The sequence below is a fragment of the Lepidothrix coronata genome, unplaced genomic scaffold, assembly GCF_001604755.1.
Source record: "Lepidothrix coronata isolate B3197 unplaced genomic scaffold, Lepidothrix_coronata-1.0 Scaffold10, whole genome shotgun sequence".
Taxonomy (NCBI): domain Eukaryota; kingdom Metazoa; phylum Chordata; class Aves; order Passeriformes; family Pipridae; genus Lepidothrix; species Lepidothrix coronata.
The window spans coordinates 8,434,410-8,449,063 of record NW_016690190.1 but is presented as its reverse complement, the minus strand read 5'-3'; the positions used below and the strand labels follow the sequence as shown (position 1 = coordinate 8,449,063).

At 49.4% G+C, this 14,654-nt stretch overlaps 1 protein-coding gene across 1 annotated transcript in view; it reads right to left on the bottom strand.

The window, feature by feature from the left end:
* Window positions 1-5,428: 5,428 nt before the first annotated feature.
* The window catches only part of LOC108492483 (cat eye syndrome critical region protein 2), a 101,726-nt gene continuing 92,500 nt past the window's right edge, over window positions 5,429-14,654 (bottom strand). Inside the window, exons 18-19 of the mRNA XM_017804900.1 lie at window positions 13,802-13,907; window positions 5,429-13,519 (exon numbers count right to left, since the gene is read on the bottom strand). Coding sequence (XP_017660389.1) covers window positions 13,514-13,519; window positions 13,802-13,907 — 112 coding nt within the window. The 3' untranslated portion in view covers window positions 5,429-13,513. The remainder of the gene's footprint in view (window positions 13,520-13,801; window positions 13,908-14,654) is intronic.

The window sequence follows — 14,654 nt, the reverse complement described above, 5'->3', positions numbered from 1 at the left end:
CGCTGGTGGAGCCAAGCGGCGTCCAACCCTGCATCATCACTGTTCCCACGCCCACCAGTGCCAGGGGCCTCAGCCCCCAAACCACTCTGAGCCACGTGGGAGCTGTGGCCACTCTGTGGACAGTGCCTGGGCTGGAGGGAGACCATCTAAAGCAGAGCTGGGGGAAAAGAGAGCGACCTTTGGGGCTTTAATTTCAGTGAGGCCTGAAAATGGGTGCTCTGAGGCCAGACAGCGTGACACGCCCTCTGGAGCAGGCACGGGTCTCTGGGCAGGGTGACAAGGAGGGCTGTGTTTAGTGTTCTGGCAGTGACAGATGCTAAATGCCAGCAGGCCTGGGGTCAACACCCAGGGTACAAAGTCCCTGCACAACTGGTCAGCGCGTGGTGGGACGTCAAAGATGTTGAGCCCCCAGCACTGCTGACTCAAGTGTGCACAGACAAAGACAGGGAGAAGTTGGGGTTTGGTGGCAGCCAAATACAGATGGGAAAATTAGAGGGGAAGAAGAGAATTGCAGGGAAGTAGTGTGGGCATTCAGGCACACAGGCTACCAAGTGTAACAGTGATTGACATGGGGGCAGAGGATGGTGCCTACAAAGGGGTCTGGTTTGTCTTCTAGAGAGTTTCTGGGGGACTCATGTGCCTCCTAGTCCAAGGGGCCACCTCCTGCAGCATGATTTTCAGCTTGTGTAAAAGGTCTTTCCCTTCTCTCCCTGAGCTCAACAGGTCCTCATCAAACATGGAAACAAGCAGCACATTTCTCCATATCATGGTATGCTGTGCCTGGAAATAAGCACAGAGGTGCTTCCTAGGAAAAAGAAATACCCTGTTTCTCATGCAAGTGGTTGGGCTGGAAAGGAAGGTCTGGATGTGGCAAGGCCATGCTTGGTGTTACATGAGGGGACAAGTGAAACTTTAAAATCCTCCCTTCAGACCCCAAAACCTAGGGGTTTGATCAAGGGGGATTCCTGACAGGGCAACTTCCCAAGGGAATCTGTATTTAACAGCAGGGAAGTGTGGTAGGATGCATTTCCCTAGGGAAGTGGAGATCAGAGGGAGGAGAGACAGGGGCAGGCAGCCAAGGGAGGCAGAGTAGACTGGTATGCACCGGCTGCATTTCCTCAGGGGAGATTCATCTCAGATGCAGGTATGTCTTCAAACGGGACATGGGGCTGCAGGGGAGCACATGCTCCTGGGCTGAATTGCCCCCCCTGGGAACCCCAGTAGAGAGGCAGGTGCCAGCCATTTCCCAGGGGATAGTTGTAGTTTGCCACTGATTTTCCTAACAAAACTTAGCGCTGCGGGATCTTCCAAAACCTCATGCAGCCTGGAAAAGCCAGGGACCATTAGCGGCTGAGGCTTTGCAGGCAGTAAGTCTGCTGGCATCTCCCGTTTTGTCCAAGCTCCTGCTAGAGGAACGGTCCTAATGCAGCTGGCCAGTCTGCATTGCTGGCTCTGGGCACAAGCCCTGCAAGACATCCTTCCCCACTTTACTGATGCAGCAAATTGCAATCCAGCATCCCTCTTGGGAAAAAAAAATTAAAGCAAACTCTCTCAAATCTCTCTGGCAGGAGCGTATCGTGTAGCACACACGGTGAAGTTTCCCTCAGTGAATCCCACATCAGGAAGTCTGAGCTCCCAGCTGAGCCAGCTGGCAACCCCCCTGCCTCTTGACCAAACCCGAGGGGCAGAGCAATGTCCTTGTGCCCCCTGCCCCTTGTAAAGGCACTCCCTCCTTTGCCAGCCAGAGGCAGCCCTCTCCCCCATCCTCAGCGTGGGTCAGGCAGAGGTTTGATGGATTGCAATCTTCCTCCATCACGGTCAAAACAAAGGTCACGGCCCGAGGAAATTGCAAACAACTTTTGCCCACCGGCCCCGGAAGAACGGGTGCACTCGTGACAAGGGGGTGAACTTTTTATGATCTCTCCACCCCGGCAACCTCTTTGGGAAAGGAATTTTAAAAAGTGGCCAGGGAACATGTGGCCTCCGGGAGCCGACAGAGGGAGGAGGGGGCAGCCCTGAAACGCTGCTCCGGGCCCATGGCAAGCCCCTGCCCCTGCCCCTTGCCACCTCCTCCCCTTCCTCCAGAAAAGCCGCTCTTGTCTCTTTGCTGCTGGGCAAATACGGGGCCCTTGGGGGTTCTCATCTGGGGACCAGCCTTTAGGGCTCTTGTTAGGGTCCAGAACAGGTTTACATTTTTCTGTTAGTGCCTGGGAGACCCTGACATTCATTATGTGTGTGTATAAATATGCAGGCACCAACACTGCACCTCAGACTGAGCTTATGGCTGGGAGCAAGGGGTTCGGGTCTGTTCCCAGCTGCCCCACCAGGCAAATGGCTTTGCTTTGCCTTCCTGTGCCCATGATTTCTCCACCAAACAAAAACTGCAGCAGCTTTGAGGGCTGGAGGAGATACAGCAGGGTCCCACCCCTCCAAAGACCCCCGGCTGCTTGGAGAATTTGCATTTTACATCCCAATGTGGGACATAAATCAGAATTTCGAATTTATGAGTGCATATATTTTTCCTAATACTTATAAGCAAACATTAGAAATTGTTTCAGCCCAAAATTGAGTCTTCCTGAGCTACCCCAAATGCCTTAGTCCTGCCTTTCTGTGCAAGGTAGTGTCTCCCATGCTAAAGTTGTGATTAATAGGAAAATTCAAGATGGGAACTTTACCTGCAAGATTCTTTATTTTTGGGGGGAAATATATAAAGCCAACCATCCCCTTCCAAAAAAAAAAAAAAAAGAAAACAACAAACCATTGACAGATGCAAAGGCACTCTGGGGCTTCCCCCACCACTAGGTAACCCCCAAAGATGCATCATCCATCAAATTTAGCAAAGCCTGCCTGGAGTCTGAGTTCTCCCCAGGGGCTACCCCATAACAGGGTGGGGGATATGAAGGGCTGCCATTTATTTCCACATCCAAACTGGGCACTAAACAAGTCCCTGTTGAAACTGGTTCATCCAATCCATCCCTAAATCAAGCCTACATGAAGTACTGAGTTGCTTTGAAATGGCTGCACAAAAAATCTGGGTTTGGGAAGCATCCCTGCTCTCTGGGAGAAGGAGGCTAGAGGGAAAGTCAAGAGTTTAAAGCCTCAGTCTAAGAGCTCAGGAAAGCTCACTCTGAGCAAGGGGGTAGGGGTAGCTTTGCCAACCCATGGAGGTAAGGAAAGAGGAGAAGAATCAAGAATTGTGGACAGCAGAAAGTAGAAAGAAAGGCAAAAAAAATAGGGGGATTCGTGGCTTAGTCTGATGCTGCCTGTTACCCTCATGGCCTGTTACCCTCATGATAGCATCTCGTCAAAGTTAGGATGTGGCATTTCCTATAGCACAGATAAGCTTTGTCTTTGCCTGGACTGCAAGGCAGCTCTAAAAGCTGCCCCTTCCCCAGGACTGGTTCCAATTAGTGCTGACTCCACTCAGTGCTGGCTTAGCCCCAGGATTAAAAATCTTCCCGTGCCAATCCCCTCTGACCCAAACACTTCCTGGGACTGATAGGGCGACCAAATTCCTCCCCTTCCTAAATTGGACAGCTTGCTCTCGTCACCCCGAACTCTGGCTCCTGCAGAGGGGAGAGGGGGAAGGGGGTTATGTGACAGAGAGCAGCCCTTCATCCTCCCCAGGAACAGGGAGCCAAATTCCTCGGACAGCCTTTGCAGGGCCTGGAGCTGCAGCCATGCTGGGGAAGTGCCCAGCTGGGATGTTTGCCCTGGGCAGCAGGGGCAGGCAGCTCTGACACCCAGCTGGTGGGTTTGGGGTACTCAAGATGTCATCACATTTCAGGCTCCTCCCAGTGCCCAGGACGGGAATGTGCTCACACTTGTTCTTGCTCCTGGGAGCTTCTTGCATAAAATATGCAAGTATGTGGAAGGATAAGTCACTCTCAGACCCAGCCATGGAGGTGAGGCCCCGGGGCAGGGATGCCCTGAGGATTTAGTCTGGGACACTAGAAAACAACAAACCATTGATGGGTGCAAAGGCACTCTGGTTCTTCCCCCATCACTAGGTATCCCCCAAAAATCCATCATCCATCAACTTCAGCAAAGCCTGCCTGTGGTCTGAGCTCTCCGCAGCTCACTTATCTTTGGAAAATGCTGACAGCCTCAGGGGATGAACTCTGCTGCTTAGGGCACACAAAGGGGAGCTGTGAGGACAGGATGAGGCCCCTGGTTTGGTCAGCAAGTGTGGGGTCCCGTGTCAGGGACAAACATTTCGTGAGCATCACTTTGCAGAGGCAGCTTTGGTACTGAGAGCATGGGAGAGAGCTTGCTGGGCTTGGGAGCAGCCCCAGCCCCAGGGAGGCTCTGGCAGGAGGGGCACATGGAGCCCATGGAGTGAGCAGGCTGCAGCTGCAAAGCTGTTTCGGCAGGAGATGTGTCTGTTACCAGCCCTGGAGGAGACAGAGGGAGCTGTAGAGGAAAGGGAAGGGGCCTGCAGTGTGCACCCGGGAGCCTTCATACCCCCAGCCTCCTGCTGCTCATCCCCCCATGCCCTCTTTTGCTGGCACCAGCTTTTAAGGATCATTGCTTTGATTTTGTCCTGATGCAAAGCTGCTGAATCAGCAGAACCGAGCAAGTTATTTATTCAGGGACCAGCTGAGCAAGGGCCAAGTGCAAGCTGCCTCCATGCACCTACTGCTGGCACCTTCCAGCACGAAAACAGTACAGCCAGTTCCTGGTTTTGATGCCGAAACCCCTGTGAGAGAGCCAAGTTACCTTTAAACGCCTCTCTGCAGGGAGGGCTGCAGCCCCTGCCCCATCTCACATGAGAGATTTAATAAACAGCAAATGGCAAGTGACCTTTTGGGTCCAATATGGATTTGGACCACCGTGCATGAGCTTGAAAGGCTTCTCATTCCTCCAACAGCCCCCGAGGGGGAGGCTCATACCCTGTGCTGCTCAGCATTAAAGCAGCACAAAGGGGAACCACATAGGCTACACCAGTTCCTCCTTCGCAGCAGCACCGCTCTATGGGCTTTACTCAAGGGCAGGCACTGCTTTTAAAGCACAGAGGCTTCACACAAGTGTGGGGGACCGGACTACCTGCACCCCAAAGCCACGTGGTGTTTTGGGGAGAGAGGCAGGCTTTCCAGCACACCTGGGCTGCAGGAAAACCCACAGCCCACCAGGGACTTCGGAGGGAAAGCAGTGACACCATCGCATTTCCACAACTGGGTTGTTCACAGGCAGACAGCTGTGCTTCAGAACGGGAAATGATCCCAATTAGCTTTCCAGGTGCTCTCTTGTAAATGGATTTCAGGTGGTACAAATGTGTCTGACTGCAGTTCAGGGCTTTGTCTCTGAAAAAAGCCCTCTGTGTTACCATCCCACCCCCATCCGCTTCCCCTCACAAAGGAAGAGGGAGACCATCCAGGAGACAAGAAAACACACATACGGCAAGGGTGATTGCTATTTTAAGAATGTACTTTATACAAAATAACCAATTTATATGGAAATAAAATCTACAGACCTCCAAGGATCAAGATTTTAAAAAAGTTCTTTAAAAAAATTACCCAACACACAGTATTAAACTAACTATTGAGGTAACTGTCGCTCTTGGGGAACAAAGGTAATCAGCAGACCAAGACAAAATATACACAATATAAAAATAAATAGCATTCCCCTTTCCAGTATTGACCAGGAAAGTTCACACAACTTTGCAGCAGCAGGAGAGAGAAGAGGATCCCTGACACTGTGCTCTACGGGATGGGGAGGGAGGCAGGGGTGAGAACCAGGGCTCCTGGGCAGCAGGTGATGGGAGAGGTGCAGCACCTGAGCTCCTGCTGGGGAAAGAAGTGCTGGGGCAAGCAGCTCCAGCATGAACTCCTTCTTGCACTGAGAAACTCAGGCTATTAAATCCAGCCTTCCATAAACAGCACGGGCAGCTGCCCAGCCCAGTTTCTACTTGAGTCAAAGACAAGCAAGACCAGTCCTTGAATGTTACATCCCACCCCCAGCAAGGCGTGCCAGTGCAGAACCCCACGCAGGTCAGATTCCCCCACAGAGGGACACAGGCAGAGGTCGTTTTCACAGTTTGGTGTGGGAGGTCTCTGCTGCAGCATCAGCTCACCCTCCCGTCGCCCTGGGACAGTTGCAAGCAGTTGACAAGGGCCAGGCTTTTGCCCCATGGCCTCTTAGACCCCTCCCTGCCCAACAACAAAAAACACAGCAACATAAGAACAGCCTCACCCAAAAAAAAGAAAGGCCCCCGTTTTCTCCTTGTGCCCCCGACAGACAGATTACATTCTTTACAAACTTACAATAATACAAAAAAACCCAAAAAACCAATGTTACCCAACTTCAGAAAAATGAATGGACATAGTGGCATCGGCTCTCCTGCCTCCCCCATCAATGCCAAGTGAAGCAGCACTGGGTCACTCTCCTCCCCCAGAGGCATTAAATCAGTGGTCCACCCACCCCTTGCTCCATGGTAGCAACAAGCAACCCCTCTTACATGTGCTCTGCTTTGTGGATGAGGCTCAGCTTTACCAACTTGCTCCCTCCTCTTTCTGCCTTCCCAAACACAGAAGCAGCAACCAGCTCTCTCAGGGCCACCTAAATCAACCCGCCAGTCTCTGGGAAAGCAGGAATGTGGCACAGATAAAATGCAGGGCCACAGAAAGCATCTTGCTTCCCATTGAAACTGTGAAGCCCGGCAGCGTGTTCCCATAGCCATCCACTCCGTGAAACAGCGTGGGAACATCAAAGTTGCACTGCTGCACATTATTATTGCTTGGAAAAAGATCAGGCAGCAATGTTCATTGACAGATCATGGAAGAGAGACAAGAGTTTTCACAGTTGTACAGAGTATATATTTTTAATCTAAACCCCCTTGGAAGTAGACACGCCAGGACCATGTGTTGGAACCCTGCAGAGGGACCAGGAGCAAATCCTTGTGCTGGCAGAGGGACAGGCGTCGCTGTGCCAGGGTGGCAAACCCCAGGGGCACACGAGAGAACACTCGTGAGCCACTGAGGACACCTTAATTTCATGAGGAGAGTAAATGTGTTCTCCCCACCTGCTGTCTGTATGCCTGTGCAGAGGAGACAGCTGGCAAGTTCAACCTTCTGCCCTTGTGCTCGCGTGGGCAGTGAGCCTTCATCTCTGCACTTGACAGCAACCGACTGCAGCGAAGCGAGCAGAGGGAAAGGAACTTGAAAGCTAGGAAGCAAGGAGAGGGAAAGTGTTGGCATATGACACAAAAGGGGATCAGAGGACTTTTCAGACTAGAAGTTGAGGCCTGAGCTCCTGTAGCTGCCTGGCTGGCTTCAGAAAGGGAGATCACTCCTCTGCCATGCTCCAAAATGTTTGAGGGCACCAGGTGTCTGTGTGCCTCTTCATCATTTGATGCCCAAAGGAGTCCTTTATGGCTGTCTGGTCCAACTTTGTTCGCAACAAGGGAATTTTACCCACACAGAGCCAGTTCCACTTTTATTTAGAAGATATTCCACTTACTGCCCTTCTGCTAAGTGAGCCAAGTATTTCCAAATAAAAGGGGCAAAGGACAGAGGGGCTTGCCAGAGTTAGTGAAAATCTCAGTTAAGCCTCAGCCCTAATTAATCCTTTGTCCCCTCTTCCACTGGTGGACATAGCCCTTGCTCTCTCCTGGATGCACAGTCTACTTTGATATCCATGCTTCAAAAAGAGGAAGACCTTCGCCAAAAGAAATCTAGGCCACTGCTGCAAATGAAGGAAAAGAGCCCTCAGTCAATGCCAGACCAGCAGTGTTAAATCTACAAAACGCTCCATGGTCTCTCAAATCCTGCATGTGAGCCGAGGCAGGACAGTCACCAAAAAGAGAACAGCACCACACAGCTCACTACAACCTCTGCTTCAAAGGTACGCTTGGATGTTACCATCTAGTTTCAAATAAAACCTCTGTCCTGAACCTCCTTGCCTAGGGGTGGACTGAGCCTTGCGCTTGTCATCCCCAGGAGCTCCTACGGGGAGACAGCTGGAAGTGGGTCCCTCCCCAGCTCTTTTTCAGAGCGGGAGGTGGGCAGCAGGCAGGGAGTGAAAACCGGAGCGCGCAGTTCATTATGTGCCGGTTAAAAGCGTTTTCCTTCCGCATGGGCGGCAGGGGTCCTGCCAAGCCCCAGTGTGCTCACCCCCATCTGTATGTTAAACAGGTACAGATGGGGAAAGGCTGGAAGGTCAACGTTTGAGATGCTTTCTCGGCTACAATGAGCACACGCTCTTAAAGCTTGTCACATGGCCTGCAGCTGCAACCCCACTTTCCCAGCCTGCTATCTCAATCTTGGCCTTACGGAAAGGATACGGCTCCCACACACCTGCTCTCCAACAGCCAGCACCCGACTCAAGGCAAAACAGGAATTCTGCAGGAGCAAACTTCTCTGCCACCGATGCACTGCAGTAAAAACTTTTTAAGGGGTTGCCCTGATTAAGTGCAGGCCCAGTTGTGTGGTTGCTCTGCAGTGAGGGGAACCAGGAGCAACTACACTGTCACGAATTCCCCTGCTGCTCTTCTCCAAGCCACCCCTTGGGATGACACTTCTTTGTCACTCAGTTCAGCACCTTCTCTGAAATTCCACAGTTCATACAGCAACACAGTCTTCTTGGAAAAAGAAAGCAGAACAAAGCCATCAAGAACAAAGAAACAGCCCTAGTTGAACACAGAGATGCACAAAAGCCTGACAGAGATCAGTGGAGGAAATAAAGGGAGGTTGTTTTCTAATTATACTTTCATTTTAAATGGAGAAGTGTTGGGGTGAGAAGCTTCAGGAGAGCTGCCTCAATCAGCAGAATGAAAGAGCCTCTGTGACTAGCTTTCAGATAAGACATCAAGAAGCTGATAGCTCTCCAAGACCCCGAGAAACCACACTTACAAAAATATACACAGACGATTGGCTTCGGAAAGTCTGCATGGGAAAGGCATTTGGCAGACAACAAAGAATCAGAAGCTCTTCCAAGAAAAGTGTCTCCATGTACTTTAAAGTCACAAATCCAACCAGTTGGGCCTTGAAGCCTCAAATTTACTTTCCCCTTTTGTCCTCTTCATTGCAGGCTGGTGCCTTGGATTGCTACTGAGTGGTTTGGTGGGATACACCATGGAATTTACAGACTGCAAACTCCTGCTAAACACAGCTAAAAGTCACTGTGAAGCCTCAGTGACTGCCCTTCTAGTTGAATTGCCTGGGCCTGTCCTACTCTAAGACGTCCAAAGCTTCAGAGTCCCTGGGGCAGTTTATAAAGCAGCCTTTGCAAAAGCAACTTGACATCTTGGGAGCTTGGGAATACCACACACCACTTACAGAGGACAAGGTGGTGGGGAGAGCGAGATGCTAAAAAGCCAGAGTGGCATACAAAGCTCTTCTGAGAATATTGGAAATTTTTGTCATGCTTCAGCATGGCCAACATCATCTTTGTTCTGTGTATTATATAGTCTTGTTTAACATGAAATCCCTAATTATAGCAAAATACATCCTCTGTATGGAAAAAGTAATAGCTACAGGAAACTTTGCAAAGTCACCAGCTCAGGATGCTTTCTGAGAAAGGACCAACTGGTAATATATTGTGAAACAACAATGCTGGGGGCTGAGACAGAGGGCTTCCAACCAGTGACTAGAATTTCTCTCTATTGTGTTAAAATATTATTTAAGACAGTGACACAAGTATGGCACTCAAAAGCCAGGTTATTTTAAAATGCAGCTGCACTTCTCCTGCACTGCATGCCAACTCATGGCAAAAAACACCACTCTGTATATAAAGAGCTGCCATTTTACTCTCTCCTAAATCCCTCAAACCTGTCTCTTTCACAATATCTACAAAGCAGCCCTGTGCAGTATGGCTTGGGATAAACTACAAAATTCACATTATCTGCTCCTCCCCGTACATTTCCACTCGTGTTCCACCCCACAACTCTCTTCAGAGCCCTGTGCCCTCTGAGGGGTGCCAGTTTTCTGTGATTTGCTGATTGTGCCTAGCAAAATAGAGCTCTAATTTTGGGGGGGGGTTCCCTAGACATCATAATAGGAAAACCCCCAAAGCCCCCCTTACGAAGAAAGCATTTGAAAGTCTGGAGATTCTGAGCTAAGGTTCCACAACCAGCTCTCCATCTCAGCATGTCCTGTCCTCAGGATAGCCCTATCCCTGTTGCCCAGCCATTGTTCCCCCTATGCTATATTAGTACTTTTCTAATAGAAACCATCTGTCCTCACAACAGCAGCTTGTTAGTCTCTTTAATAAGAATTACTGACTACATCAAAAGCCATTTACCTAGAAACCCTCCCAGGAGGAGACAGCTTCACTACTCTCTTTTGTCTACCACCTGCAAGACAAATCTTTCCCCCAGACTAGCATTATGTCAGGTAAGGGAAAATATCTTCCTGTTGCACACTCCATACAGGTTCCTCGGGGTATCTATCACTGTCTAACACTCCACTGTGCTCTCCAGGCAGACCACAAGCAATTCTTGCCTTTCTTGTTCAGCCCCTGTTTTGGCCTGGGCTTGGTACTCATCTAGACCCTGTGACCACTAGAACCATGTTTTCAGTGCCAGTTCCAGCTGAAGTGTGCTTCAGCTTGCTTGGGGACTTTTTACAGCTTCTAAAACCCTCCTGTTCCACAACGTTCACAATGAGCTGAATGAAAGGCACTTCAAATATTTGGGTGGCTGTCTGTGATACAGAGGACACAGGCTGAAGTATGGCAGGGATTGTTTGCAGGATCTACATTCACATTTCTAGAGTTTTGAATACTTTGCTACAAGTTATATTTTACCATTTATCTGCTTTTAAATGTACAGTGAACCCAAGATTATTTTACAAGGAGAAGCAACTGTGTTCTTGTTTGTCCCAGGTTTATTGTCTTTAAGAGCAGTTCTACTTGCACAGTTTTTTATAAATACCTATCACTGCTTCAGTATCTCCTTTCAGTGAAGGACTAAGAGCTGCCTTTGGAGCAGCTGGGGCACCTCTGAAAACCAACTACCAGCTGAAGAGCCAGCAGCAAACCCTCAGATACGGGACAAATTCAGAAGAGCCATAGCATAATGTTCTTGGCTGGGGAGAGCACTTCTCAGTCAAAGGACAACCTTTAGGATCATCTATTCCAGTTCATATCAATCCACCAGTGACAACTGCTCCCTGACAGATGAACGCAACTGAAAAGAAAAACCACACCAAAAAATCACCTTCCTTTTTCTAATGTAATGGCATCTATAGATAGATATTGTAAGTAATTCACATTACACCGACATCTTCCTTTGCAGAGGAACCAGCTGTCCCAGGCAACTCACTGGCCTAAGCAGCCAGCAGCTACAGTTCACAGGCTGGCTGCAGCAGTGGGTGAGAAATGCAGCTGTAAGATGAATTTTAACTCCTGTTAGGCTTGGAAAATGCCTTGGCCTTACACAGCTCATCAGAGGCAAAAGTACTGCAGCAACAGAGCAGTGAGGCTCATTGGTAAGAGGGCACTAACACAGCAGTCCTTCTATGTTCTAACTATTTCAGGAAAGGGTAATTTCTCATCTTTTAGGCTTTGTGTGCTTCCAAAAGCTTAGGACAGAAGGAGTAATGACTCACTCAGATGCTACTTGCCATTTGCTTGAACAGCTTTGCCAGCACATGGTAGATCTACACGAAGTGGGACAAAGGTGGTGCAGTCACAGATGTTAAATCCAGCTAAAGATTCAGGTGATGGCACCATCCAAGACAAGAAAGCAGCCAGAAAAATTCTCCAGAAACCAGGAGACAAAGTCCCTCCCCATGCTGGTACCACAGACTAAAGGGCATGCTGCTCTGTCCTCCTTCTGCTGCCGCTTGTGCTCTTGCTAGCATACTCTATCTGACACACTGGCACATCCTCCTGTAAACTGCACCACTGTCCCCACCCCAGTACAACCAGGTTATGGTCCCAGCAAGTCTTGCTGCCCAGCCTCGTAGAGTAACAACTCCCCAACTCCCCCAAGAACAGCCAACCGTGTGTGCCTGTTAGCTTTAAGATGTGAATAAATGCAGATGGGAGTCCTGCCGAACTCCCTTGAACACCAGTGGTTGTCAAGATGCTGGCACACAGAGGTTCCATAGTACAGTACTGAGAAGAGCCCCTGCAGACTGTGAACAGGGAAGCTGCCACTAGTCCTGTAGGACCTGCTGCTACGTCATCAATGAAGACAAAAAAAACCACCTCAACTCAAGCACGCAGCCCTCCTGTCCCCCAGCCCCTGAGCTGTGCCACCCAAACACCTGACTTTGAACCAGTGCTTTCTGATTCACCTGCAACTTGTGAATGCCAAATCCAACTCCACAGGCCAACAAATGGCTCACACTGCAGTAATCCTACCATTCCCCCAAGGCAGCCTCTTGCTCCTCCTCCTTACCAAGCAAGAGTGGTCAGGAAGCCTGTGGTACTTTCTGCTTTGCTGCTGCTAAGAAGTGAATATAGCCCAGGGTCAGAGAAACAAAGGTGGGGACTTGGCTCCTCTCCTCAAGCAGCAGGGCAGTACAGATTTGCACAAAGTTTGTTTTACTGGATGGGTGCTGCTGCACCCACAGCTGTGCTGGTTTCACCAAAATAAGTCTTAAGATGACCAGTTATGCCATTTTCTGTTTCCTAGAGCACACATTTCTCCTATCAGAAAAAGGCAGGGAGAAGGGTCCTGTACTAGCAGAAGAGACAATGCCATGAGTGTCCTGCCCTGGTTTCAGTTCCTGGTCCTGGTTTCCTTGTTCCCCCATGATGACAGGAGCTGGAAGTGCACTCAGGCCCTGGATCCAGAGGAGTGGAGATGGGGGTGAGAAGGGAAGGAGGAAGAAGGCAAGAGAAAGTGGAGGACATGTTATACTCCTGAGCAATTCATGCTATTAAGTCAACCAACTGTCGGGTCATGTCTTGGTTGCAGAGGACAGGAAGGAGGACAGCAAGTCATCCATCACACATTCCCTCGCCTCTCCCCGGTCCCCCCTGAACCCTCACCCTATCCTGAAAGATTTTAGTGTGATATGATTGTAAACAGTTAACGATTCCTCCAGTGCTAAGCCCACTACAAGCTGGGCCCACCCCCTCCCCCATTATGTACAATACATTCACCAACAACAGAAATTTATTTAGAAAGGCAACAGGTTAAATTCTGTAAACTGGATCCAGCTCCAAAACACACACGTTAATACTACAAGTAAAATTTCATCATCGTCCTCTTCCACCCTGAAAAATATACCTGAGTTTAGCAGTCAATGAAAGTTTCTGCCCCCACCCCCGCCCTCCCCACCCGAAAATTCCCCCAAACCCTGAATGAGACGCAGTCTCCGGTCACGGAAAGCCACTAGTTTTGCGGTGCTTGCCCTGTGGTAGAGAGCCAGCTGCTCGGCTGGCTGGGGCCCAGCACCGCCCCGGGTTTCCAACACAAAAGCCGTCAGGGCACCATGTTCCACAGACCCAGGAAGCTACATGCTGCTCGGGCGAGGGGAGGGTGGGAGGAAGGCCTGCCCCTCCTCCTGGGTGTCCAAATCATGTGTGGCTTTCGTCTTCATGAGGTCCTTCCTTCCTCGGACTAGCTCTGAAAGAGGAAGAACAAGGGTTGGAAGCTTTAACTGGAAGCTTCAGAAAGGAGTGACCTCATGATTGCATGCAACCAGTTCAAAGATAGCACTATCAATCTGCCTAGGTTATGTTTTGCAGTCAGCTAAGACTTTAGAGACATTCTCAACTCCTTTGCATAGCAGTAGTTAATTTCCCAGCTTCCTCCAGTTCCTCCCACTCTAATCAAACACTTTACTCCTTTAACCAGTGGGAAGAGAAGGACTTGCATTTCAGCTCTGCTCTCTCTAGCAGTCCTTACTTGATCCAGAGGCAGCACTGATGGTTTTTGTGATGTCAAATCTTCCCGGGACATTGTTGCTGTAGGCATCTTCGGGAAGGGAACTTGAGCCTGATGCATTTGCATTCTGGAGTCAGGTTGAATGGAGAGAATTTTAGCACATGAATATCAGGAGCAAATCCCTACTCTTGGTTCAAACTACTTCATTGAATGCATACATACAACATTAGCATACAAGCATGCAGTCTTGTGTATTCCTCTGTCTGGTTTCCCCCCAAAACACAACCCTTAATCCATGCTACTCCCCCCAAAGGCTTAGCTGTAATCCAAGTTCCCTGAATACTAGAAGAAGGAAGGACTGTCATGCTGTGACGAGGATAAAACAGTAACAATTGAACAGTAAAAACTGAACAGGCAATTTTTTGAGAAGCAGAATTTTCCACTTGGGAAAAAAAGGTGATATGCACAGTCTCAGTGAGAAGCAACTTTCTGTGAGGGAAATTTGACATAGAGAGGAGGAGTGAATCAAGAGGAGGGGAAAAAGAAGGCAGCATTAAAGGAGTTCGTAACAAGAGGCCAACTTCCAATTTAGTCAGCTACTCTGCCCCACTATAAGCAAGATGAAATAAAACACTTGCAAAGAAAATGGCAAGAGTACATTTGACTAAGAGATGCACAACCCTGAATTACACATTAACAAAACACTGTTAGATGAAACAAAGTACTGATGGGAGGATGGATGGGGCAGGCTAACAGGCTCTCCATGATTGTTTTAAGGAGATGCATTGAGACTCTCTCTCCATCTTAGGAGAGCTCTTACTCCAAGGATCTGAGCCACCTGTTAGACTTTAGACTTCATTTGCAATTTCCTCTG